Source organism: Homarus americanus, unplaced genomic scaffold (assembly GCF_018991925.1).
Source record: "Homarus americanus isolate GMGI-L3 unplaced genomic scaffold, GMGI_Hamer_2.0 scaffold52806, whole genome shotgun sequence".
Classification (NCBI taxonomy): domain Eukaryota; kingdom Metazoa; phylum Arthropoda; class Malacostraca; order Decapoda; family Nephropidae; genus Homarus; species Homarus americanus.
The window spans coordinates 6,136,620-6,163,728 of record NW_024720773.1 but is presented as its reverse complement, the minus strand read 5'-3'; the positions used below and the strand labels follow the sequence as shown (position 1 = coordinate 6,163,728).

Genomic DNA, 27,109 nt, shown 5'->3' with positions numbered 1-27,109 from the left:
TTGAACACAGACGCTCAGCAATTAAATTGACTGGACTGGCGTCCTGAATCCAAGATTGCCTCCGAGTAAAGGTAGCTAGTGGTGGTGATTATTGATACTAGTAGTGGACTAGTGGTGATTGTTGATACTAGTAGTGGACTGGTGGTGATTGCTGGTACTAGTAGTGGACTGGTGGTCAATGTGGTAGTTGGTGGTATTAGCAGTGCTCGCTGTGCTAGTAGTTATGTTAGTGGTATTGACAGTGGTGCTTGTCTGTACTAGTAGTGATGGTTGTTGGTGCGAGTAATACTGTAGTGGTACAAATAGTGGTAGTTATGATGGTAGTAGCGATAGAAATGGGTTATCAATTAGGTGAAAGGCTTGTAGGGAGAGATGAGATGAAGTGAGAGGCTTGTAGGGAGAGATGAGATGAAGTGAGATGCTTGTAGGGAGAGATGAGATGAAGTGAGAGGCTTGTAGGGAGAGATGAGATGAAGTGAGAGGCTTGTAGGGAGAGATGGGATGAAGTGAGAGGCTTGTAGGGAGAGATGAGATGAAGTGAGAGGCTTGTAGGGAGAGATGAGATGAAGTGAGAGGCTTGTAGGGATAGATGGGATGAAGTGAGAGGCTTGTAGGGAGAGATGAGATGAAGTGCTTGTAGGGAGAGATGAGATGAAGTGAGAGGCTTGTAGGGAGATGAGATGAAGTGAGAGGCTTGTAGGAGAGATGAGATGAAGTGAGAGGCTTGTAGAGAGATGAGATGTGAGAGGCTTGAGAGATAAGATGAAGTGAGAGGCTTGGGAGATGAGATGAAGTGAGAGGCTTGTAGGGAGAGATGGATGAAGTGAGAGGCTTAGGAGAGATGAGATGAAGTGAGATGCTTGTAGGAGAGATGAGATGAAGTGAGATGCTTGTAGGGAGAGATGAGATGAAGTGAGAGGCTTGTAGGGAGAGATGAGATGAAGTGAGAGGCTTGTAGAGAGATGAGATGAAGTGAGAGGCTTGTAGAGAGATAAGATGAAGTGAGAGGCTTGTAGAGAGATGAGATGAAGTGAGAGGCTTGTAGAGAGATGAGATGAAGTGAGAGGGGTGGTGTAAAGTAATGTGTGTGTGACGCCAATATTGACAAAAGGTGTTGTGGCTGCCGGAGTTGATTACTTAACACTGATACGCACAAACCAAGGCGCTCCCGGATCAATAACTGGCACTTAGGTAGGGGGGAGGGGGTATGGGGGTTGAGTAGTGGAGGTGTAGGGAGGGATGGGTTGTGAGTGGTGTGGGGAAGGACAGGGGGGTGGGTAGTGAGTGGTGTGGGGAAGGACAGGAGGTAATGGTGTGGGGAGGGACAGGGGTTGGCGGACTATCGACTTTGAGGCTGTGTTCACACTGACCCATGCTCGTCGTCTTTACTGACTTGATTGATTACGTTTCCTACGTGCGAGGGGTCATGCCGTACCTAATTAGTGTAACAGTTTATTTTTTTTTGTAACAGTTTATTTAGCCAGAAAAATGCAGATACAGAGTGGATAATAATAACAATATTAACATGGCTGAGCCTGTGAGATATTATCATGGTGGAGGGACAGTAGTGAGATATTATCATGGTGGAGGAACAGTAGTGAGATATTATCATGGCTGAGGGACACTTTCTCCAACTAACTATATCTATTTACCTAACTGTCTATCATGCACCTTTGTGAACACCTGCTGAGCGTGGTAATGTATAACTATGAATTAAGTGTTTAATATTATTTTGTTTAACTTATTGAAGGGGTTAACATTACAGTTAGTGCAAAGAGATGGGCGTCATCGTTGAAGGCGGCAGGGTGGGGGCTTGTGTGATTGATAGTAGTATGTTATTATGTACTGCAGGTAAGTGACCCTAACAACTCTGATATACATACACACACAAGTTTGGTGAAGGGCAATATTAGGGGAGGTCAAATAAAAGCATTAAGTTTATTTATCTAGTTATTTTAAGGTTCTTGAAGAGGAACACGGGGAGGTTAAATGAACAAGTAGTAACAAGGTTGAGTGTTACAGGACTGGAGTAACTGACAGATGGTTCTCTACCTCACACGGGAAACAATAGAAACAGCACATGACCACTAGGGGGAAATATAAAGGGGAAGTTTCATCGCGGAGAGGGAGAAGAGAGGTGCAGGAACACTTAGTTCCAAGGGGAAGTAGAAAGATAGGCTATCAAAATAGGCGAGATTTACAGGGTATTAGACCTATATGTAGCAGGTAAGGTACTTTGACCTGAGGTTAGTGGCAGGTAAGGTCTTTTGACCTGAGGTTAGTGGCAGGTAAGGTCTTTTGACCTTAGGGTATTGGCAGGAAGGTCATTTGTCCTTGGGCAGTTGCAAGTAAGGCCAGTCAACTTCAGGATGAGGCAGTAAGGTGTTTTATACACTCATGCACTACCTGGGAAGTATTACGCAGTCTTCCTGTGGTATATTTTAAGAGTGAAGAAATGCAGTTGCTAAAGTTACCGGAAAATGTGGTCATATTTACCTGAGCGTTATATATCGTATGCGAATGACTTGTAGCTGGAGAGCAATACTCTTGATTATGAATTATGTCAAAATGACGACGAGAAAACATTATACATATAAAGGTACAAGTGAATAAATGTGTTAAAATGACAATCACATTAACTGGAGAATTTTGTCCCTAGCTGTAAACAGATCAGTTACAGCTTAACTATGTAGGTTCGAGGAAACAATATATTAACTTAGTGTAGTAATGTAGTTATATAATTTATTCAACTCATAACATTTCAGGGGTTTGAGAGTCAAGTGGGACCTAGTACTGGTGGCTGACGGTGAAGAAAGGGATTGGTAGACACATCAGGTATAGAGACAGTGCAGGCATATAATGTAGTTAGACTCCCGGATATACAAACCATATACGTAGTTGTAGTAGTAGTAATAGTTGTACCAAAAGTAGTAGCAGGAACACTCGACCATTAGACAGATAATTTATGATAGAATATTTTTTAAAAGTGTCTTAGGGTAGAGATCTCTTTTTTAAGTATAGTAGTAGAACAGTCAAGCGTGTTAAATAGTACAGGTCTTAAATCAATGACGGGTGGCGTGTGGGGGCGATCGTCACTTAACTCTCCGAAACTTCAGTACTACTTCAAGAATGTTGATCTCCCTTAGTGACGGCGACCATCAAATAAACACGTCACGAATATGTACGATTCGGTTAACTTTAGTGGGCTGGGTCAGGTTTTCATTAGGTTAGATTGGGTTGGTTTAGGTAGGGTTAGATTAGGTCGGTTTAGGTTTGGTTAGATTGGGTTGGTTTAGGTTAGATTGGTTTAGGTACGGTTAGGTTAGATTGGTTTAGGGAAGGTTAGGCTGTGCTAGGTAGGGTTAGCTTAGGCTCTGCTGGGTAGGCTTAATTTGTGCTGGGTAGGGTTAGGCTGTGCTAGGCTGGGTTAGGTTAGGCTGTGCTGGGTAGGGTTAGGATAGGTAGAGTTAAGCTCATTGGAAGCAATGTTAGGTCAGGTCAAGCTATGTTAAGTCAGGTCTGATCAAGCTGTTAGGTCTGGTCAAGCTGTTAGGTCAAGTTAAGCTATGTTAGGTCAAGTTAAGTAAGGGGGTTCGGTTCCATTTGTTATCAAGAAATGTTGGTTGAAACAAATTTTACTTTCATGTATACATAACATGTGTACGTTCGTGTAGACTTTGCAACATCTCGTGTACGTTTATACATATATACAGCCTTAGCAACATCAACCTAGAGAAGTCGACTTGTGAAAGAGACTTAGGGGTATTTGTAAGCCCGGACCTACGGCCTAGAAAACAGTGCGTTAATGTTCGAAATAAGACAAACAGTATTAGGTTTTATATCTAGAAGTGTAAGTAATAAGAGTGCGGAGGTCATATTGCATCTATGTCTTGCGCTAGTCAGGCCGCACCTCGATTATGCGGTTCAGTTCTGGTGACCTTATTATAGAATGGATATCTATTCACTGGAGTCGGTGTAGCGAAGAATTATGGAAATAATTCCGGGACTTAGAAACCTTCCATATCAGGATAGATAAAAGAAACTAAACTTGCATTCCCTAGAAAGACGAAGAGTGCGGGGAGATATGATAGAAGTATTTAAGTGGGTGAAAGGAATCAAAGGAGAAATAGATAAAGTTCTTATAATATCCGAGCAGGATAGGACTCGTAGCAACGGATTTAAGTTTGGATAAGTTTAGGTTTAGGAGGGAGATAGGAAGAAACTGGTTCACAAATAGGGTGGTGGACGAGTGGAACAAGCTTAGCAACTTTGTAGTAAGTGCGGGAACTCTGGAAAGTTTCAAAAGGAGGCTAGATAGATTCATGGATGATAGAGAGTGGTAGTAACTCTCGACAGGAGCTGCCATGCACAGGCCAACCGGCCTATTGCAGACTCCTTATGTTCTTACGTTCATGTATACATAGTTGGAAGTAACGAATGTATTTACAAACTATTAACAACCATACACACGGGTGTATAACGATCATACATAACTGGTATTCATCATCCATCCATACGTGTATGTATTGGTGTACGTATGGCGATGCACATACATACATACATACCTAGAGCCAATGTTCCCCACTGAATAAATTTCTCTCATGTTGACATATTAATAATAAAAGTTTCGGTGAGCTGGTTTTTAAGCATGTCAATTGCGCGCGCACATATTGTTTTATTGAATATTGCGATACAGTAGTTGTGTTACTGGTAGGTAGAGGACACGGCCTGGTAGGTGGCACCGGCAGGTAGATGGCACCGGCAGGTAGATGACACGGCCTGGTAGATGACACCGGCAGGTAGATGACACAGTACCTGGCAATCCATAACATGCTGTAAATCACCGCCACCTACCTCAAGTATCGACACTATATAACAATAATCAATGCTTAGTGCATTCACTTATTCGTTCTCAATCTTTCTTTCGTATTCACTTTCTTATTCTCTTATTTTCTTCCTTTTTCTCTCTTTTTCTCTCGCATTCTTTCCTATATTTTTTTCTTATTCTCTTTATCTATTACTGTCTCTCTTACTCTTTTTCTATCTTATTCTTTTTTCTTTTTGTTTCTATAATTGATCACCTTTGAGTATGAATAGAACAGTGGCTATGAGTTGATTATAATATATCAATGCTGTCGACTTAATTAAGGGGCCACCTCCAGTAGGTTTGGTTAAATTAAGTAAGGTTAAGCTGGGTTAGGTTCGATTTGGTTAAATTATTTCGGGTTATAGCTACGATCAAATAGGTGTAGGTTAGATTAGATTACGGCTCCCGGGATTAGCAAATCTCGAACAAGGTTGAGTTGGTTGACGCAATCAATGTCATTCCTTGCTGACACCAAATCACCGTTAACCTTTTACGTATTATTATTATTATTATTATTATTATTATTATTATTATTATATTCCTAGGTTATGTTAGGTAGGTTGTGGAGTAGGGTGGGTTAGGTTTAGCTGTGTTAGGGTAGATTAGGTTGTGTCAGGATAGGTTGGCTTGTGTTAGGATAGGTTGGCTTGTTAGGATAGGTTGGCTTGTGTTAAGGTAGGATGGGTTGTGTTAGTATAGGTTGGGTTGTACTAGGGTAGGTTAGTTAGGTTGGATTGTTAGTTACAGGTGTGCTAGAGGTGGTTGTAGTAGACCTTGTTGTACCGTCGTCTAGGTAACCTCGACAACTATTTGAGTGCCATAAGTATCATTCATTCTTTATTTGTTCTTTATTTTTATTTTTTTTGCTTCTATTCTATTCCACATTGACGTCTCTTCCTCATTCTTTCTTCTTTGTTTAATTCTGTTCTCTCTCTCGTCTTGTTACTTTTCTTCTTCTTCCCATTTCTTCTATTATTATCTTTCGGCTTTTGTTTTATTCAGTATCTAGTCAGTCAAGTAGTCTCAGTCAGTTAACCAGTCGTCAACCAGTTAGATTTATCAGTATTTTAGTTTGTCAACCAACCAGGCAGGCAGTTCAGTCAACGAGTTAGTCATAGGCAGTTCAGTTCAGTCAACGAGTTAGTCATAGGCAGTTCAGTTCAGTCAACGAGTTAGTCATAGGCAGTTCAGTTCAGTCAATAAGTCAGTTCAATCAGTCGGAAAACCAGTCAGTCAATTAAAGAGAACTAACACATAAACACTTCAATTTACCATCGCACACTGAACACACAAAGGATTGCCATATCGTATTGTCAGAACCAAGGGAAGGATGTTGGTCGATTGTGTCAGTATATACCAGTGTCTTTGTCAGGTTCTTGCACTCTTGTCAGAATATTTTTCAGTATTTGTCGTTCTCAAGGGGTTGAATCGTCGCCGTTCTAAAGGGGTTAAATCGTCGCCGTTCTAAAGGGGTTGAATCGTCGTCGTTCTAAAGGGGTTGTATCGTCGCCGTTTTAAAGGGATTAAATCGTCGTTCTAAAGGGATTAATTCTTAGGATGTGAAGCTTAGAACCTAACGTGAAGATTAATGGCAAGCTTAACATTAAAATTCTTGATAGTTAAAGCTTAGAACTCCACACCAAGAATATTAATAGTCAGCTTAATATTAAGATTCTTGGCAATGTGAAAACTTACTTAACGGATGTGTTTCAAACAAGGGATATATTTGTTACATTTCCTGAGACTGAGTTGTGTCACCCTCTTTGTTGCTTTCACCCTCTTAGTTGCTTTCACTCTCTTTGTTGCTTTCACCCTCGTTGTTTTCACCCTCTTTGCTTTCACCCTCTTTGTTGCTTTCACCCTCTTTGCTTTCACCCTCTTTGCTTTCACCCTCGTTGTTTTCACCCTCTTTGCTTTCACCCTCTTTGTTTCCTCTTTACTATATGGTCAGGATAGACGTGAAGTACTGTACCGTTTATGGATCACATGAAGGTTAACCCCCCCCCCCCCTCCTTGGATTATTTTACCTCACCTGATTAACTTTCTAGTATATTTTACCTCAGGATTAATTTTAAACACCTCAACACTGCCTGGGGAGGGAGGAGGGATTAGGTCAGGTTGGTTTATCTTGGGGGCTAATCAGGTTAAATAAGTTGGGGCTAATCAGGTGAAATAAGTTGGGGCTAATCAGATTAAATAAGTTGGGGGGGGGGCTAATCGGGTAAAATACACAGTGGCTAATCAGATTAAATAAGCTGGGGTCTAATCAGGTGAAATAAGCTGGGGTCTAATCAGGTGAAATAAGCTGGGGTCTAATCATCAGGATGCCCCGAATATACAGTAATTGATAAGCCCAGAAACATCGTACATTTTAAATTAATATAAGTGTTCTGAGTTGAGGCGCGGGTACACTATAGAACCCCCACACACACACACACACACACACACAGACACGACCTTCACTTTCTCCAACACGTTAACAACAACACATAAACTTAACTATCAACTATTATCAAATTAAGTCGAATCTTTACCTTAATTAACCCACTAATTGATACAAAGTGAAAGTAGTTAAGGTAGAGTTTGTTTAATTATGTATACGTGTTAGGTTAAAGAAGTGTTATTATGTGAAGAAGGTCACCCCAAATAAAACAGTAATAAGTTTATATTCATGGTGTTGGTTGCGATGTACAGTATGCTGACCCCTCTCACTATGGCCACCCCGCTTTTAATATTTGATTCGGCAATTTTATTTAACTGTGTGTGTGTCGGCTTGGTGTACCAGTTGTTCGTGTTACCTGTATCAAAATGGTCACATAATCTAGATTGACAGCCATACTACCTAGACCAACACAGCCACACTACCTAGACCAACACAGCCACATTACCTAGACCAACACAGCCACATTACCTAGACCAAAACAGCCACATTACCTAGATCAACACAGCCATACTACCTAGACCAACACAGCCACACTACCTAGACCAACACAGCCACACTACCTAGACCAACACAGCCACACTACCTAGACCAACACAGCCACACTACCTGACCAACACAGCCACACTACCTAGACCAACACAGCCACACTACCTAGACCAACACAGCCACACTACCTAGACCAACACAACCACACTACCTAGACCAACACAGCCATACTACCTAGACCAACACAGCCATACTACCTAGACCAACACAGCCATACTACCTAGACCAACACAACCACACTACCTAGACCAACACAGCCACACTACCTAGACCAACACAGCCACACTACCTAGACCAACACAGCCATACTCAATGGGTAGACCAACACAGCCATACTACCTAGACCAACACAGCCACACTACCTAGACCACAGCCATAATACCTAGACCAACACAGCCATTCACCTAGACTAACACAGCCATTACTACCTAAACCAACACAGCCACACCACCTAGACCAACACAGCCATACTACCTACACAGCCATCACCTAGATCAACACAGCCACACTACCTAGATCAACACAGCCACACTACCTAGACCAGCACAGCCACACTACCTAGACCAACACAACCACACTACCTAGACCAACACAGCCATACTACCTAGACCAACACAGCCACACTACCTAGACCAACACAGCCACACTACCTAAACCAACAGTACTACTTTGTTCAGGTACAAAATAAAGTCTAATGTTGAGTACCATTGAGCTACACAACAAATTAAAGTCATTGTGCTCGTTGATATTGATTACCATTAAGACTCCATAATCCCTCCTCGATACAGGTTGTATACGTGTCCAGCACCTGGCAACAGTGTAACGAAACGGACGAGTAACTGATAAGAGGTGAATGAGATAAGTAAATCGGTCAGAAACAAGGAAGGCTGACAGTGTGCAAGAGATTGTATAGTGTCAGTTTAGATAGCGAGGGGAGGAGGAGGAGGATGCTGCTGTCTGAGGTAGATTGATGATGGGGGAGAGGACGAGGAGGGGTAGGGTGTAAAGGGGGAGAGACGAGAGTATGGAGGTGGGGGAGATGATGAGGGTGTGGAGGGATGAGTAGGGGAAGAGACGAGGGTATGGAGGTGGGAGTAGGGGGAGAGACGAGGGTATGGAGGTGGGAGTAGGGGAAGGATGAGGGTGTGGAGGGGAGAGGGACGATGGTGTTAGGGGTTGGGGGTGGGGTGGAAGAGTTTTCAGGCAATCAATACTGAGGAGGCAGGGCGACGCGAGGAAGTAAACAAGGGTCACAGTCGCTTTCCCCACACCTTTAAAGGATCATTTTAGGGTTGAAAAGTGACACGTACTGTTATTGTGTGGGGTGGGGGGCTTTAAATTCTCTCTGGGTGTATTACTTTTGTCCTGCTAGCATTTCACATTAAACAAACACACGCAACACTTATCAACCTCTGATCATGAGACCTTTAGTAGCTGCCACTATTAACGTCGCGTTGTTTAACCTCACTTTTACTTCATTCTCATTAGTCATTTGTTGTCTTGGTCACTGTAATGTTTACTTTGTGGTGAACTGAGACGTTGAGTGACCTAAACGTTAGGAAGTGTTAACATGATTTTGAGGTGTGAATTGTGGAGATGTTTAGTTAGACAGTGTTTGCAGGGGGGCCCTTTGATGTTTTGTTTACAAATTTCCTTGTTGTCTACAGAGGTTTTTGATGGTGTGTTTACAGTTCCTTGTTGTTTACACCTATTTTTTTTTACAAAGTCCCTTGATTAAGTTTGATTTTGAATGAACTTAGGGATGTTGTATGTGTTGGGCAAGACGTGTTGTCTACCAGTCGTGTCTTGTACCAGTGTCGTGTACCACTACCAGTCGTGTCTTGTACCATTGTTGTACAGTACAGTATCAGTAGTGTGTTGTACAGAATCGCTCCCCCATTGTTCAGCAAGACAATAATCACAATAATAACAGGTCATTCTTGTCTCATTTTTCAGGTTTGCATGAATTTGTGGAATGAACCCAAGATGTGAGGGTAGGGAAGCTGATGTGTGGCTCACCCTAGGACCAGGCAGTGTAGCTCACCCTAGGACCAGGCAGTGTGGCTCACCCTAGGACCAGGAAGTGTGGCTCACCCTAGGATCAGGAAGTGTGGCTCACCCTAGGACCAGGAGGTGTGAAACCACCCTAGGATCCAGGAAGTGTGGCTCACTAGGACCAAGCAGTGTAATAGCTCACCCAGGGACCAGGCTGGTGTGGCTCACCCCTAGGACCAGGCAGTGTGGCTCCTGCCCTAGGACCAGGCAGTGTGGCTCACACCCTAGGACCAGGCAGTGTGGCTCACCCCTGGGACCGGGCAGTGTGGCTCACCCTAGGATCAGGAGGTGTGAGCTCACCCTGGGGACCAAGCAGTGTAGCTCACTTGAGGGACCCAGGCAGTGTGGCTCACCCTAGGACCGGGCAGTGTGGCTCACCCCTAGGACCAGGCAGTGTGGCTCACCCTGGGACCAGGAGGTGTGGCTCACCCCTAGGACCAGGATGTGGCTCACCCTACCGTTTGAGAGGTGTAACTCACCCAGGGACAGGAGGTGTGTGGCTCACCCAGGGACCAGGCAGTGTGGCTCACCCAGGGACCAGGCGGTGTAACTCCTGCCCAGGGACTGCAGGAGTGGCTCCACCCAGGGGACCAGGCAGTGTGTGGCTCACCCAGGGACCCAGGCAGTGTGTCACCCAGGGACCAGGCAGTGTGGCTCACTCTTGGACCAGGTAGTGTAGCTCACCCTAGGACCAGGAAGTGTGGCCCACCCTAGGAACAGGCAGTGTGGCTCACCCTAGGACCATGAAGTGTGGCCCACCCTTGTACCAGGCAGCGTGGTCCATCCTAGGACCAGGCAGCGTGGCCCACCCTTGTATCAGTCAGTGTGGCCCACTCTAGGGCCAGATAGTGTGGCCCACCCTAAGGCCAGGTAGTGTGGCCCATCCTAGGATCAGGCAGTGTAACCCACCCTTGTACCAGGTAGTGTGGCCCATCCTCGGACCAGGCAGTGTAGCCCACAGGTTAGGGGGTGTAGTATGACCTCGTCAGGGACAGTACTCACGTCTGGTTTTTCTCACGTCTCAGGGTCATGTATTTAAGATTATATGTGTGACCTGCATGATTTCTGATGGCTAAAGGTGCCGTAAGAAGGCAGAAAGATGTGTGTGGGGGGTCCCTGGCCCACACCACACACTGCTATCACTGGACCAGGGTGCGAGGTTACTGTCCTGGACGGGTTATCAGGGGCTGCGGTGTTACTGGGTCTTGCAAAGCTTCAACACTGTACAGTATATTGCACCATTGTGTTGTAGGGGTGGGTACCTGCATGATTTCTGATGGCTAAAGGTGCCGTAAGAAGGCAGAAAGATGTGTGTGGGGGGTCCCTGGCCCACACCACACACTGCTATCACTGGACCAGGGTGCGAGGTTACTGTCCTGGACGGGTTATCAGGGGCTGCGGTGTTACTGGGTCTTGCAAAGCTTCAACACTGTACAGTATATTGCACCATTGTGTTGTAGGGGTGGGTACTGTACATGTAATGAGACAAACTTTATTTAACGTTATAATTACGTCATATTGTTTGTGGTACTGTTTGTCTTTGTGATAAATGATTGATATATAACTAGGTCATGGTACAGTATATATTATCGGACATTTTATTATCGAGAACAGATAAGATACATGATTTGGTTCACTTCGTTCGTTAAGCGGGAAAATTAACATATTACTGTTACCTATCATTTACAGGTAGATAATGTGCAGTATGCTGTACAGTAGAGCTCTTCGTGGAACTACACGATGTGCACAATGTACTTTACCTATACTGTACAGTATTATCTTATGTGCACTAATTAACATTTGTTATATTTTTTCCTGTGATAAGATAAGCACAGTATTATTTTATTTGTTTACCGTTCCTTAAAGATGTAACAATTATCCAATACTGTATATATATATTTATTTATATTTTTTATTGGGCACTCCCCTACATCCTTGTGCAAGGTGAAGCGCAGAAGCGTTTACAGCGCCCAACAGGGAAGCATGCTAAGTACATGCTTGCCTTTGTCTCATGAGTTAAGGGCGTAGAACCCTGAAGAGTCGGTGGTTTTATGTCATCAAGTTATTGGAAGTATATGCACTTTTCAGTACACACGATAAGAGTTTTATGGCGTTTAACTATGAACAAACACAGGATCACGTGAACTCCAGTAACCCCCGCTTGTTTTACCCGACCCTTACCCCAACCTCATTTAAGCAATCAGGTGTTTAATTAACAGGTGAAAAAAGTCGTATTCCTTATGAGGTCGTAAATACAGTCTTATTGAAATATTGCAGTTTTATGTTAATGTATTAGAGAAGAAACCGTGTGGGTAGATCGTCGTGGTGGTGATGGTAGTACTGGTGCCGTGCTTAATGTTAAGTATATAATTATTTCAAAGGTTAGTACACACATAAAGGTCAAGTTCAGGTAATGAAAAGTAACAGATATTTAGCTAGTGTGGGGGGGGGGGGACCGTGTGTGCGTGATCGGTTCATGTTTATCGTGCGATGAGGTCACTACCCTGGTGGTGGTGCTGATTTGGTCCAGATGTTATCTGGGTCAGTTGCCTCTCAGCATCTCCTGTCCTTAATAGTGATGGCTAAGAGGTTTGCTTCTTTTTGCTCCTCTGCGTGTGTTTTTATGCATGCATGTGTGTGTGTGTGTATGTGTGTAGAGATGTATGTATGTGTGTTTGCTTTATATGTATGTGTGTGTGCTTTATATGTATGTGTGTGTGTGCTTTATATGTATGTATTTATGTGTGTGTGTGCTTTATATGTATGTATGTGTGTGTGTGCTTTATATGTATGTATGTGTGTGTGTGCTTTATATGTATGTATGTGTGTGTGCTTTATATGTATGTATGTGTGTGTGTGCTTTATATGTATGTATGTGTGTGTGCTTTATATGTATGTATGTGTGTGTGTGCTTTATATGTATGTATGTGTGCTTTATATGTATTATATGTATGTATGTGTGTGTGCTTTATATGTATGTATGTGTGCTTTATATGTATGTATGTGTGTGTGTTTATATGTATGTATGTGTGTGTGTGTTTATGTATGTATGTGTGTGTGTGTATGTATGTATGTATGTATGTGTGTGTGTGTGTTTATGTATGTATGTATGTCGGTTGGGGTTATAAATTTAATGTATTTAAATGATTAGTGAAATGTGAGGCTGTTATAACTGAACCATTAGGAAGGGTGTCTGGCTTGACCCCTTGAGAACGATGAGTAAACACTAAGTCTTAATGGGCCCCAGTCATCATACACTAAGTCTTTATGGGCCCCAGTCATCATACACTAAGTCTTAATGGGCCCCAGTCATCATACACTAAGTCTTAATGGGCCCCAGTCATCATACACTAAGTCTTAATGGGCCCCAGTCATTACATACACTAAGTCTTAATAGACTGATCATCACATACCCCACTAAGTCTTAATAGACTGATCCTTTTACCAGTCTTAATGGGCCCCAGTCATCCCCTTCTACCTAAGTCTTAATGGGCCCCGGTCATCACATACACTAGAATCCTTAATGGGCCCCCAATCCCATCAGCCCTAGAAGTGTAATGGGCTGATCATCATACACTAAGTCTTAATGGGCCCCGGTCATCACATACACTAAGTCTTAATGGGCCCCGTCATCGCTACACTAAGTCTTAATGGGCCCCAGTCATCATACTAAGTCTTAATGGGCCCAGTCCAGCCACCACTCAATCCTTAATGGGCTGATCATGCACACTAAGTCTTAATGGGCCCCAGTCATCATACTAAGTCTTAATAGACTGATCATCACATACACTAAGTCTTAATGGACTGATCATCATACACTAAGTCATGTGGGCCCCAGTCATCACATACACTAAGTCTTAATGGGCCCCAGTCATCACATACACTAAATTAATGGACTGATCATCATACACTAAGTCTTAATAGACTGATCATCACATACACTAAGTCTTAATGGGCCCCAGTCATCATACACTAAGTCTTAATGGGCCCCAGTCATCACATACACTAAATGTCTTACTGGGCCCCAGTCATCACATACACTAAGAGTCGCAATGGGCTGACATCAACACTCAGTCTTATGTAATGGGCCCCAGTCATCATACACTCAGTCTTAATGGGCCCCAGTCATCACATACTAGAAGTCTTAATGGGCCCCAGTCATCACACACTAGAAGTCTTAATGGGCACCAGTCATCACACACTAGAAGTCTTAATGGGCCCCAGTCATCATACACTAAGTCTTAATGGGCCCCGGTCATCACATACGCTATGTCTTAATGGGCCCCAGTCATCACACACACACACCAGTCTTATTGACCATTAGAACTGATGCTAAATCAAACTGGTACACCATTATGTCCATAAACCTCAAACCTTTAACATGCTAAGTAATTATGAAAAAAAAATATATATATGGTTAACTCATAATTAGAAGAAATCAAATTGATGATTATTGATGTAATGTGACTGACTGAGCAGCTGCCACTAAAAATGCTGACAGTTGCTGAGGACGCTGGGAAGATTAATGGTCAAGTTGAGTCTAATTAGTGAACAGGTGTCAGGGTTTGCTTCTACAGTGTGGGGGTGTGTGTCGAGTACCATTGATGTATCGACTTATTATGGTTATTATACCTGCTAGTTGTAGTGATTAATGGTTAACGTGTGTGTGTGTGTGCGCGCGCATGTGTCTGTGGATGTATGTGTGCGTGTCTGGTTATGTATGTGCGTGTCTGATTATGTATGCGCGTGTCTGGATGTGTGTGCGGGTGTCTGTGGATGTGTGTGTGTGCGTGTCTGGATGTGTGTGTGCGTGTCTGTGGATGTGTGTGCGGGTGTCTGTGGATGTGTGTGCGTGTCTGGATGTGTGTGCGGGTGTCTGTGTATGTGTGTGTGCTCGTGTCTATGGATGAGTGTGCGCGTCTATGGATGTGTGTGTGCGCTCGTGTCTCTGGATGTGTGTGCGCGTGTCTGTGGATGTGTGTGTGTGCTCGTGTCTATGGATGTGTGTGTGTGTGTATGGATGAGCGCGTGTGTGTATGGATGAGTGTGCGCGTCTATGGATGTGTGTGTGCGCGCGCGTCTATGGATGTGTGTGTGTGCGCGCGTCTATGGATGTGTGTGTGTGTGCGCGCGTGCGACAATCAACTCACATATTCTGTATTATAATCTACGAGTAAAAATGTCATCACTATATCTTGTTGACTTATTGGAGAAATAGAAAAGTTAAGGCTTAGGTTAGGTGTTCTAGGTTGATTTTGGTTGTTTGGTTAGAGAATTGATTGGATTTGGTTAAGCATTCATGTGGTATGGTTAGGAATGTGTTTGATTAGGTTAGGAAAATGATTAAGGTAAGTAAAGTTTGATGTGATGTGTACATGACGAATAACATCTGTAAATGCTGAAGATGTTTGGTGTTGCTGCGTTAAGTAATATGCGTGTGACTGAAGATGTGAGTGTACTGAGTGTTCACACGTGTTAGGTTGAGTATTGACCAATGGGGAGAGGTCACTGTACCATAACATGAAGGTCCCCCATCTGTTAGGTCTAGTGTTTACCGGGAGGGGTTACTATTCCATTACGTGATAGGGGTTGACCGGGAGAGGTGGTGGAGTGGCTGGGAAGGGTTACTGTTCCATTACGTGACAGGGGGTTAGAGGAGGTGGATTACGGCTCTTATGACATACTGCAAGGCTCCTGCTGCCCCCCTTCTATCACTACCCGCTCCACCACTTAATACACTTAAGAGGACAGTGTCAAATGTCAGGAGACTGTTGAGTCACTTGGGCGTGTCTAGGGTTACACCATATTGTGATAGGCCCACTGTGAAGCAAGGCCCACTGGCTTCACATTCTGATTGGCTAAGTCTCCAATTCCTGTCCAGCTTTGTATAGTCCATGATGTGACGTTTCACTACTATTGAATTAAATCATCGCTTATTTAAAGGTCAGTTCATCTTTGTTTTCAAGAGTAGTTGAAACAGTTTAAAGCGTTCTCACATTTATTGGAGGAAACATTTTATTATGAACGTTGAGCAGTTGAAGTGAACCAGTTAGACAGGTTTTCTTGTCATCTGTTAGGACGGTAAGTCAGTCCTACACAGCTCTGAGGAGCTCTCCCTTGAGTAAAGAATGCGAGTGACAACATTTTTTATTGAGCCGGACGAAGGTCTTGTGACTCAGCGGTGAAGTGTTGGTGGCGTAGTGGTAATGGAGTGATAGTCGTGGTGGTAGAATAATGATATTGGATTAATGGTGGTGGAGATAGTGATGATACCAGTCACCACCACTTCGACCTGTTAAGGTGACTGGTTAACTGCATGGGTCTGCCTCAGGGGGTGGGGGGGGGATAAAGTGAGCTTGGACATGTTACCGTGCTGGCGCTACGTGTGTGTGTCAGTTTAGGTGTTATTAATAGTTTTATTGCATTGGCATTGCCAGTGGACGTTACTGTTTGTGTTTAAGTTAATGTGTCAAGTAGGTTTATACTGCCCTGGCGAGAAATAGGTACTGTAATAATGAGAGATTGTGTTGAATTAGAAACATACTTGCACAGTACCCCAGTAATATACCCTCCAGTATGTTGGTGGGTCGTTTACTAGTGAAAGTGACACGTACACACATTCACTCGTACATTATAATCCGTACGCGTGAGGATTCATGTGGTTTTACGGAGACTTTCTCAAGCATACGGACAACTATAAAATGTAGGTAAATGATAACATATAAATTATTTTCGTACACTTTAAGAAAAATCTTAGCACTCGTGTATAAGATCACGTGAAGATTAGCCCCTATGCTTATTTCGCCATAAGATTAAATAACCGAACGCTTCGTGGGAGAGGAGGGGCCAAGGGAGGGTTAGGGTGGTTAATCTTAGGTGAATTATGCTTGGAACGCTAATCTTCAAGTAATCCGTAAAAAAATATCTAACTTATCACTGACTTACACGAGACGGGTAACTGACGTCGTTATCATGAACCTGTGCAGCACGTAATTCATCTGTTTATTGGTCAATCTCACATTTGGTATATGATTATTAAAACTAGTTAACTATATAAATGAAAACATAAACGGTAGTTGGTGTACGATAAACAAAGACAAGAGTTGATGTGGTGTGATATAACGGAAAGTGTTCCTGCTCACCCCCTGAAGGACGGAGGCTAGTGAAAGTGTTCGCTCGGTGAGGAAATCTCGCATTCATAACGTCACTCGCCTATTACTTGCTATACATTTATTCATATTTATATATATCAAGAAGCCTGTGTATGATTTATTATGGTGATTTTTATACACTTAGAAACTCCGTGGTGTTGGGGAGATGTAAGTGGGTGAAGTAAGGGAGGTGTATGTAACGTGCAGCTGTGGACGGTACATTATGAAACTCAACATTTAGTAATGAAAATGAATGAATCTGAGTACAGCAACAGAAAACGTTCAAAGTAGGGAGACTTCATCATTTCTTTATTTGGCTTACCCTGCACTTCACCTAACCTACCCGTAACTTAACATACCTCTAACCCAACCTACTCGTAATCTAACCTAACCTACTTATTACCGAACCTGACCCGTCCTAACCCAACCTCCCATCAAAGCTAGCCTATTTTAACCTACCCGCCTTACCAAAATTAACCTTCCCCTTAATTTAACCTAACTTACCATAACCTTTACTTAACTTTATCTCCCATTTTAACTTAACCTGGTTTCTCTAATACCCACACCTTAACCTAACGTAACATAACCTAAGGGGATAGGTTATTGCAGCTTAGGAATGCTAGAGAGTATCATGTTAAAGAGAGTAGATCATATTAAGAGGACGTATTATATTATTATAATGTATCATGTTAAAGATAATGAATCATAGAAAGCAAAGTATCATGTTAAAGAGAATGAATCATAGAGAGCAAAGTATCATATAAAGGAACTGGAGCATCATGTTAAAGAGAAAGTATCATGAGAATGAGATCATGTTACGTTATGTTCTTAGGGCAGTTTTGATCGTCCTACTCTTGAGACCGCCATTTTGTGTGGTTGCTTGAGTCGGTGAGTGAAGCGTGTGTTCGCATGTCTACAGTCTGATGATGTGACCTTTGAGAAGATCCGGGTGGTTGGGTACGGTACTCCCGTTGATTTTTTTTTGTCTACCTGGCTATAGTGGAGAGTACATAGCTAGGGTGGAGAGTACATAGCTCGGGTGGAGAATACCTAGCTATGGTGGAGAGTCTCTTTACTCCCATATTACTATTATTTTTTTTTACTTTAGTTCTAAGTTACTTCGATATGTTCTAACTTCTTCATACACACGCACAAGACAGCTTAAGGAACCTTTACTCTCTGGGGCCTCTCTAGAATAGTATCATACGCCCTTAGCCAAATTAAATAATAAAAGTAGCGTCTCCTAGTAAAGGGGGTTAAACATACTGTACAGGGTGTGGCTGATAACTTTAGTCAACACGAGAAATATATTGTTGTAGGAGGTAGTGTACGGGCGTAATATATTGTTGTAGGAGGTTGTGTATGGGCGTAATATATTATTGTAGGAGGCTGTATATGGGCGTAATATATTGTAGGAAGTAGTGTATGGGCGTAATATATTATTGTAGGAGGTTGTGTATGGGCGTAATATATTATTGTAGGAGGCTGTATATGGTCGTAATATATTGTAGGAAGTAGTGTATGGGCGTAATATATTATTGTAGGAGGTTGTGTATGGGCGTAATATATTATTGTAGGAGGCTGTATATGGGCGTAATATATTGTAGGAAGTAGTGTATGGGCGTAATATACATCCATCACTCTTGGCTATTTTTTTATTATAGGATAAACTATGTTCTTGAAAGGTCATGCAGTACTGTGAAATGAGTTTCTCTTGTCCTTCACAAATGTATAGTGTTAGTTGTGTGACGCTCTACCTCTTGGTATAACTTTCACACTGTCAGTATAGTGGTCATTGTATATTCCGTTGAACACACTGGGGAGATACTGCACTCTTAATAGTCCTGAGTTCCTGCCTCTTGTCTTACTGGATTGTATTGAACACATTATAAAGAGATGACTATATTCTGAGATAATATAAGTACTGTACTGTGATATAATAATACTGTAATAGTGTATCTTAGGTACTAATTGTATTTTTTTTTTTGTATTTTCAGGGTGCGTGATGGAATATGCGGCCATGTTAAGTGCGCCGGACCTAGTGTCAGGGTTACGAGACCTACTGGCTGACCCTGACCAGGCGGTGGTGAAGCGCACTATACGGGTGTTTGCTAACGTGTACCGCCACGCCCTGCAGCTATTAACCTCAGGCGACCTGGACGAGGTTACCTTTAATGGTGCCTGGCCAGCGGTCAAGAGTGTAGCAGAACACCTCATACACATGCTGACCACAGCCGAGAACGAGGGTTTGATCATACACATTGTTCGCTTCCTGGAGGCGGCGCTGGTTGCCCACCTGTTGAGTGACGTGAACCGCTTCTCAGGTCTTGCTGCTCAGAGCCCCAAGATGGTTGCCAAGGGAATAGCGGCACTCAAAGGATTGGTAACCACGCCCTACGTCGGGGGCTCAGCCTTCATCGTGGCGGTGCGAGCCCTCATCACCGTCGCCTGTTACAAGCCTGACCTATGGGGACCTGTCACCAATCTCATAGAAAAACAGATTGCGTCACCGCCTCCTACACTGTTCGACCACAACGTGCGGTCACTTCACAAGATACTACAAAGGAACCTCTTCCGTTTGTTAAGACGAGCTGACTCCACTGCTCTGCGTCGTCAGCTGATTGACATGATGGTGACTGTGGGCGTCCCGCGTCGCATGCTTTCCCAGTGGGCCCCGCCACAGGAAAGCCGCAAGAGACCATCTCAGATGGCACAAAGTGAAGACTCCATCACCGGCCGTAACACTCCGCCCACCAAACGACCCAAACACGAGGGTGAAGATGTCCAGGAAAGCCGAACAACACCACCAAGAGATCCTCGCGAGGCACGCGACCCCAGAGAACCACGTGTCCCCCGCGACCCCAGAGAAGCACATGGTGAGTCATGGGACCGGAGAGTCAGTGTTGAACCCAGAGACCCGCGAACAGTTCAGCGGGCGGACCCACGACTCAGTCCTCCTCTCGACCCACGAGCGTCTGTCAGCCAAGACCCGTCCAGCAAGCCTAATACACCACCAGCATCGGGCAGGTCCACACCTGAAGAAAGAAAAGTTGTTAAACATAAGAAAGTTAAGGAAGTTAATTCAAACTTTGAGTTTTTGAAGAGTTTGATAACAAGCACAAAGAAGAAGCCAGAATTGTCCACAGAGCGTTTTTCAGAGAAGGAGCGAGCACTATACGAGCGGCTGGATCACCCTCATGTGGTGGAGCTGGTGTTGTCTTGTCTAGACAGCGTGCCAGACTCTCCCCCGGAGGATTTACTCACGAAGCTTGGTCATGGCAGCGGTGACGTAGACGGCATCAGGGAACACTTAACTCGCCTACTGGCGCCGCACATCCACACTGATTTCATCAACAGCCTAACTCCCGTAGAAGATGACAACACCGCTTCCAACTCCAACCCTCCATCAAGACCGTCTTCCACTTCCTCTGCCTCAACTCCCTTCTCACATCGCATAACTCCACCTCTGTCTAACCAGCGGGAACCTTCGCCGCCGTCTCCTCCCTCATCCAACCGCTCAACGCCCACAGATCTTACACAAATATGCAACTCTGATGTTGATCTTCGCCAGTTGTTGAATAAAGGATTTAAGACTACAGGCGACGTAGACATGAGAACTGGTGACCTTCTGCGACCAACCCGAGACCCCAGGGGTGCTACAGCAGACCAAAAACTTGCAACAGATCTAAAAACTTCTCAGCCAGACCCAAGAACAGTTAGAACAAGCAGACCGGAACCCCTTGATAATAAAGGAGACACGAGGACACAAGTAATCAACACTAGTACGCAACTAGACCCCAGGATCGCCATGACTGACTCCAGGAGGACGATGTCTGATCATACAGACTTGTGTATAAACAATATGGACCCTAGAATCACCCATTCCTTCAATGATGCCAGAGACCCAAGAATGGGCAACTGTCCTGACCTTCGTGAACAGATACTGGTCAACAACCAACGCAGCTTTATGGGAATGGGTAATGGTATGCCCGGCCCGAGGAACATGATGCACAACAACTTCCAGAATTTCGGGAACGGCGGCGGCATGAACCGTCAGGACCCACGGATGATGAATGGCCCACTTGGGATGGGGATGAGTAACGGCCCCATGAATCCCGCGGGAAGGATGGGGAATGTTAATGACCAGGGCTTTATGGGGGGTGGTAATAATATGTACGGTCCTGGGCCAGGTGGTATGAATGGACCAGGTTGTATGAATGGAGCAGGTGGTATGAATGGATCAGGTGGTATGAATGGGCCAGGTGGTATGAATGGACCAGGTGGTATGAATGGGCCAGGTGGTATGAATGGACGGGGTGGTATGAATGGGCCAGGATGTATGAATGGGCCCGGTGGTATAGGTGGACCTTGGCAAGGGAACATGCAACAAAATCGCATGGCTATGATGATGCCCATGATGAACGGTGGTCACGGTATGTTCCCTCAGGCGCCGCCCATGCACTTGTAGCTGGGGCAGCCCACACCTCTTGCACACTGTCCTTCCTGGCAACCAAACAATTACGGGCCAAATATAAACTAAGTTAGTGTATAGACTGTAGTTACTCTCAACCATTTCCCAAAGGTGCTGATAAATTTGGGGAGTCAAAAATGTTAATAATTAGATATGTTTTACTTCAGTCCAGGGTGTGGCAATATACTGTTCTCGTATCCATGCGAATGCCTGTGTGTATATATAAAAGCAACGTTGATATTGTCTATGGTCACATCATTTAATTTTTATATTGCCTACATATCAATATAAAAGTCTATCTTTGACATGACCGCTATTTGTGCACACAGACACTAAACGTTTAAACACAAACACAGTATTATCCTGATATTTGAACCTCTGAAGTGGTTCTTCAGAGCTGAAGAAATCATTTTGTAAACTTAGTACTTAACTCAGCTACTTTAATAAGCTCATCCCTAAACCTATTATCTGTTATATTATTAAAAAGTTTCCTTGCTTGTGTGGTGAACTACATCATACAGGAAGGAAAGAGTTCCTAGTGATGTTATGTGTACATCTGGCTCCCTATGGTGATGTTATGTACACATCTGCCTCCCTAGTGGGGATATGTACACATCTGGCTCCTTATGGTGATGTTATGTACACATCTGCCTCCCTAGTGGGGATATGTACACATCTGCCTCCCTAATGGTGATGTTATGTACACATCTGCCTCCCTAGTGGTGATGTTTTGTACACATCTGCCTCCCTAGTGATGTTATGTACACATCTGCCTCCCTAGTGATGCTATGTACACATGTGCCTCCCTCATGGTGAGATTATGTACACATCTGTCTCCCTAGTGATGTTATGTAAACGTCCTCCCTAGTGGTAACAGGTATGTACACACACCTGCTTCCCCAAAACTAGCTATAATAATATTTATGTGATGAATGACCTGTACATTACTCTTTTTTTTTATATTTTGAATATACAATACTTAATATATCTACCTTTATTTAACCCTCTTATTACTGATGATTTTATATGACATTGATAATCTTTATGGTATATTTGACGCATATTGATGACGATAGACGAAGCTAAGGAGATATTGATGAAAGAAAACGTGACTTGAAGAATACTGGTAGGTACTAGTCACACACAAACAAACCACCACATTCACACGTACACATGTACATTAACTCGATACGTACACTTTAACTTCAGTTAGGAGAAAATAACGCAGACTACCTTAACAAGATATGGACACTTTCTACCTACTATGAAACAACTCATTACAGACTTTACAGCAACATCGTGGATGCGTCTCCAGACTGGCTACAATGGTCGCTTCAACTCATAAGTGTCTATGTACTAAATGACATTAAATTGTGGTTTGTCATATATAATGTTTAATAACCTTGTGAGAAAGAAAACTATCTTCAGGTGGAGCTCTTGTTATTTTAGGATTCATTCATCACTATATCGTGTTATCAGTTCTGCTATCTTAGATCATGACTGGCAACACGTTATCAATACTCGATGACGTCACCTGTCTACAGGATATGACTATCTGCCCAACAATGCAGCTTACTTATATACTTAGAGAAATAAGAAGTGAAAATGTTAGGCATAGTGGATCAGGGTCTACTCGGGTAGTATGGGTGTATCAAAAAAATGGGAAGTGAAATATTGGTTGGCCTATGTAATGAGACGCAAGAGTGGAACATGCAATAGTAGTGGATGAAAGAGTACATGTAATAGTAGTCCAATATGGAGACACTATCAACTTTTAGGAGTTATTATCTGTCGGGCGTGAGATCTTCAGTATGAATTTCCTGCTACAGGATATTCGGTGTCAGCAGTGTGTTATCCTTCACAGTACAAAGCACCTGCTCACAATGCCTTACGTTATACGGTTTTGTTGACAAGACCACCAGCCAACCAGTAGTAAACAAGCCCCAGGCATGATGGTTTCGAATCGCATGTTTGTTAGGATCAAAATTCATCAATACTAGACTTAAGATTCACGAAAATAATAATATAATGAGACTTTGCCTTAACATAGACATATACTGTAACTGTTAGGAGATAACAGCAAGAGAATCTTTTTCAAAAGATTTTCTAACTGACTTTATTTCCAGTCTACCACAAAAATGAGTGCATCTACTGTAGTTGAGCAATGAGCATGTGTGTTACCACCACTACACACTCATACTTAATAGCTATCAGTTATGACTATCTGGTCTTCCTACAGGTCCAGTGGTGGTCATTGGTAAGTCTTGCACAAGAGGCCATGGTACCTGGATGCCACCTGTCATGTTTGCTAGTAAGGAGTCACCGGACCGAATTAATTTAAGGTGAGGCTGCCCATAGCTTATAAATGCAACGGTATATTATTCCTATGTTTTTTACTTATTATTGCATATGAAATTCAAGTTGATAAATTAGAACTACGTTGCACACTCAAATGACTCAAATCAACCCCTAGTTATAACAGGGAGTGGGGCTGACTTCTAGTTGTAGCCCATGAGAAACAATAGTAAACACAAGGATGGGTCCACCCGGCGAGCAGCTGACTGGCATATTTTCATGGATTTGCCATAATTTAGGTCTGTTATTGACACCATAATATCAAGCTATGCACTATTAATGTATGATGCTTAACATAACTAAATAACCTACTAATTTACGATGTACAGACAGGTGAAAGTTGGCGAATAAGTTTGATAGTCGAGACACAGATTATGTTCAATGTTTTGCCTTCCACCTTTTGTTGTTTTTATTTTGTGTTAGTGTAATTTCAATTGAGTATATATATATATATATATATATATATATATATATATATATATATATATATATATATATATATATATATATATATATATATATATAGTACTGAAGTGGCATGTTTGGTTGTAAAATTTTGAATTATACTTATTAGAACTGATGCCTATAATTATGACTGTCAACAGTTCTTCAAATTCCAGTTGAAAGGGGCATCCATTGGATGTGATTTATTAGAAGCTTAATGGAATATTACAAGAGTGAAGGGTTGTTAGTCCTCAGGCCCTCAGTTTATTTGGATAACCGAGATGACATAGTTCAGGAATTATTTTAGTCACCATGTTGCACCTTTTCTAATGATGTTGGGTCTTTTTGAAGGTAGTGTTTACATGCCCTGTATTCAGTAATCCAGACTGGGACATACTTGAGATCTGTACAGTTAAAGGAGCATTTTCATATCTTTGTATTTGAAGGCTATGCTTTATAATTCCCAAATCTTGATTTTTTTTTTTTGTCACTATTGCCTCCACTTGTTCTGCCTCCATCAGTGACTGATCTATGACAACACCAATATCTTTCTCCTTATCGACAGTATCCAGGAAAGTGTTACTAACAGAATGGTGGTGATTTAGGTTGTTGCATCCTACATGCAGAGTCTTGCATTTTGTGTTGTTAAAGGTCTTTTGCTAGTCTAAAGACCATTTGAACAGCTTGTGCAGATCTTTTTGCATGGTTGCAACATCGTCTTGACTTGCAATCTTCCCAAATATCTTCATGTCATCCACAAACCTAACAATATGTCTTGATATAATTTCATCTGTCATTTATGTAGATCTCAACAGGTTGGATTCAAGAATAAAACTTTGTGCTATACTACTGAGAAATGTTTTCCATTCTGAATGTACTCCATTTATGACCACCCTTTGTGTCTTGTCATTGAACCTGTTGTTAATGCACTTCAAAATTTGGCCTATGATTCTATGTGGCTGGATTTTAGAGACTACCTGTGAATGTGGGACTTTGTCAAGTGCCCTAGATAAGTCCACGTATTACGCCCGAGATCAAAGGTTTGCTTGACCCCAAATAAGATAAAACAGCACACTTGCATCAGAAAACAGTCAGGATAAGTCAGTTCAGAGACTCCGTTTCACCACGGGTATCAAAATTTTGACAGTGACTGTACTACTCATCCACTGGTAGACCTTGGTCCATGTAATGTGTTACCATTTCAAGGAAATTGAATAAGTGTGTCAAACAGGATATTCTCTATGGAACCGTGTGATACATTGATCAGACTACTCGGTTAGGTGTTGGAAGATTGTGTCCCTCAGAATTTTCTCAAGAATTTGTGCATATAGTGAGTTGACATAAAGCAAGGGTCAGGTGGTTGTTGGCCAGAGTTAATTTTTCCCTGATGTGGACTTTGTCCACCATTGCTACCTATGTTGTCAAGAGTATATCCATAATGTTTTTTCTCTAGTAGGTTCCTTCATGTGTTGTGTCTTGAAGGTCAAGGTTTGCTCCTCAGCTTGTATGGTAAGAGTCACCCAGTCTACTGTCTGTTCTGGATGACATTGGAGTCTGCCACTTCTCCCTGTGAGGTTGAGTCAGCCTTATAACACACACCTACTGTCACCTTGCTTTTTGTTCTCTGCTATTAGTTCACACCAAAGTAAATTTGGACGATTTAGTTTCATTCGCTCATCATTACTGGTTATTGTCAGGTGCTCCATGACACAGTAGTACACCACCACCTGTCCTTTCTGGATGGTGAGTGATAACCTGGTAAACACATCTTCTCAACCCCAGGATGTCTGCCTGTTCTGTATCCACCTATGCATTTAAGTCCAGTCTTATTAACTAGACTGGTGTCATTCTTGTTTCATTCAGGATTTTGTTCTCTCGGGGTTACTAGTATTACTTAAAGCTACACTTGTGATGTGCAACTCCTATACAGTATAAAGTCCCATATTTCTCACTGTCTCTCCTTCCCTCCTCCACCTCAGGTTCTTTATAATGCGATTGTCATTGTGTTTGTTTATTTGCAATTGTTCTCGTGACATGTTATGTTAGTCAGCCCCAGGTGCCACATTATCACTGTGTAACTATTTCTTGTAAGTTATTTAATACTTCCTGCACTGATTGTTGGAGTTGTCTCATTTATTGCTTTAGTTTACTGTATCTTGTTCTTTATCCTCTACACTAGTAATACAGGTACACCACCAATTTTCCGGCACCTTTGGTTCCTGAGCCTTTCCGGACCATCCGTTTTGCCGGATTAACAGAGGTCATATATAATAATTAAGCAATACACCTTTGAACCACTTGGTATACACCCCTTCCCCCCGGTATTTTTAAAGCACCATGGCTGCTAGAAACTCATCACTCTATCATGTTCAGTACTCTTACTGTCTTTCAATGTTTTTCTAATGCACACTTGCTTCTTGGAATCACTTTCTGCATAGAATCTCGTTACTTTTTCTCTTTGCTTCTTTATATCACACACAGTTGACGAACCAATACCATACTGATCACACACCCGTCACACCGAAACACTACGGTCGAGTTTTCTCAAGAGTTCCACCTTATCTTGTATCGATGTGGACTGGTGTTTACGCTTTACACCACCACTGACACTTGTACTTGCCTTTGAAGCCATAGCTGGGGTTAAATATGTCCAAAACAAGCTGAGAATTACACAAAATCAAGAAGCTACCACCAGCAACTGCAGAATAAACAAAGCGAGCGCGGTTAACACGTAATGCCATCTGTGGGCAGCCCAGTAAACTAATCTGGAGGTCAAG

General features: G+C 42.8%; 1 protein-coding gene across 2 annotated transcripts in view; it reads left to right on the top strand.

Moving 5' to 3' along the window:
• Positions 1-22,518, top strand: part of LOC121860939 — a 29,405-nt gene extending 6,887 nt beyond the window's left edge. For both annotated transcript variants that reach the window (XM_042358334.1, XM_042358332.1), the window contains one exon: positions 19,060-22,518. In XM_042358334.1, the coding sequence (XP_042214268.1) occupies positions 19,068-21,530 (2,463 nt within the window). In that variant the 5' untranslated portion in view covers positions 19,060-19,067 and the 3' untranslated portion in view covers positions 21,531-22,518. The remainder of the gene's footprint in view (positions 1-19,059) is intronic.
• The last annotated feature ends 4,591 nt before the right edge of the window (positions 22,519-27,109 follow it).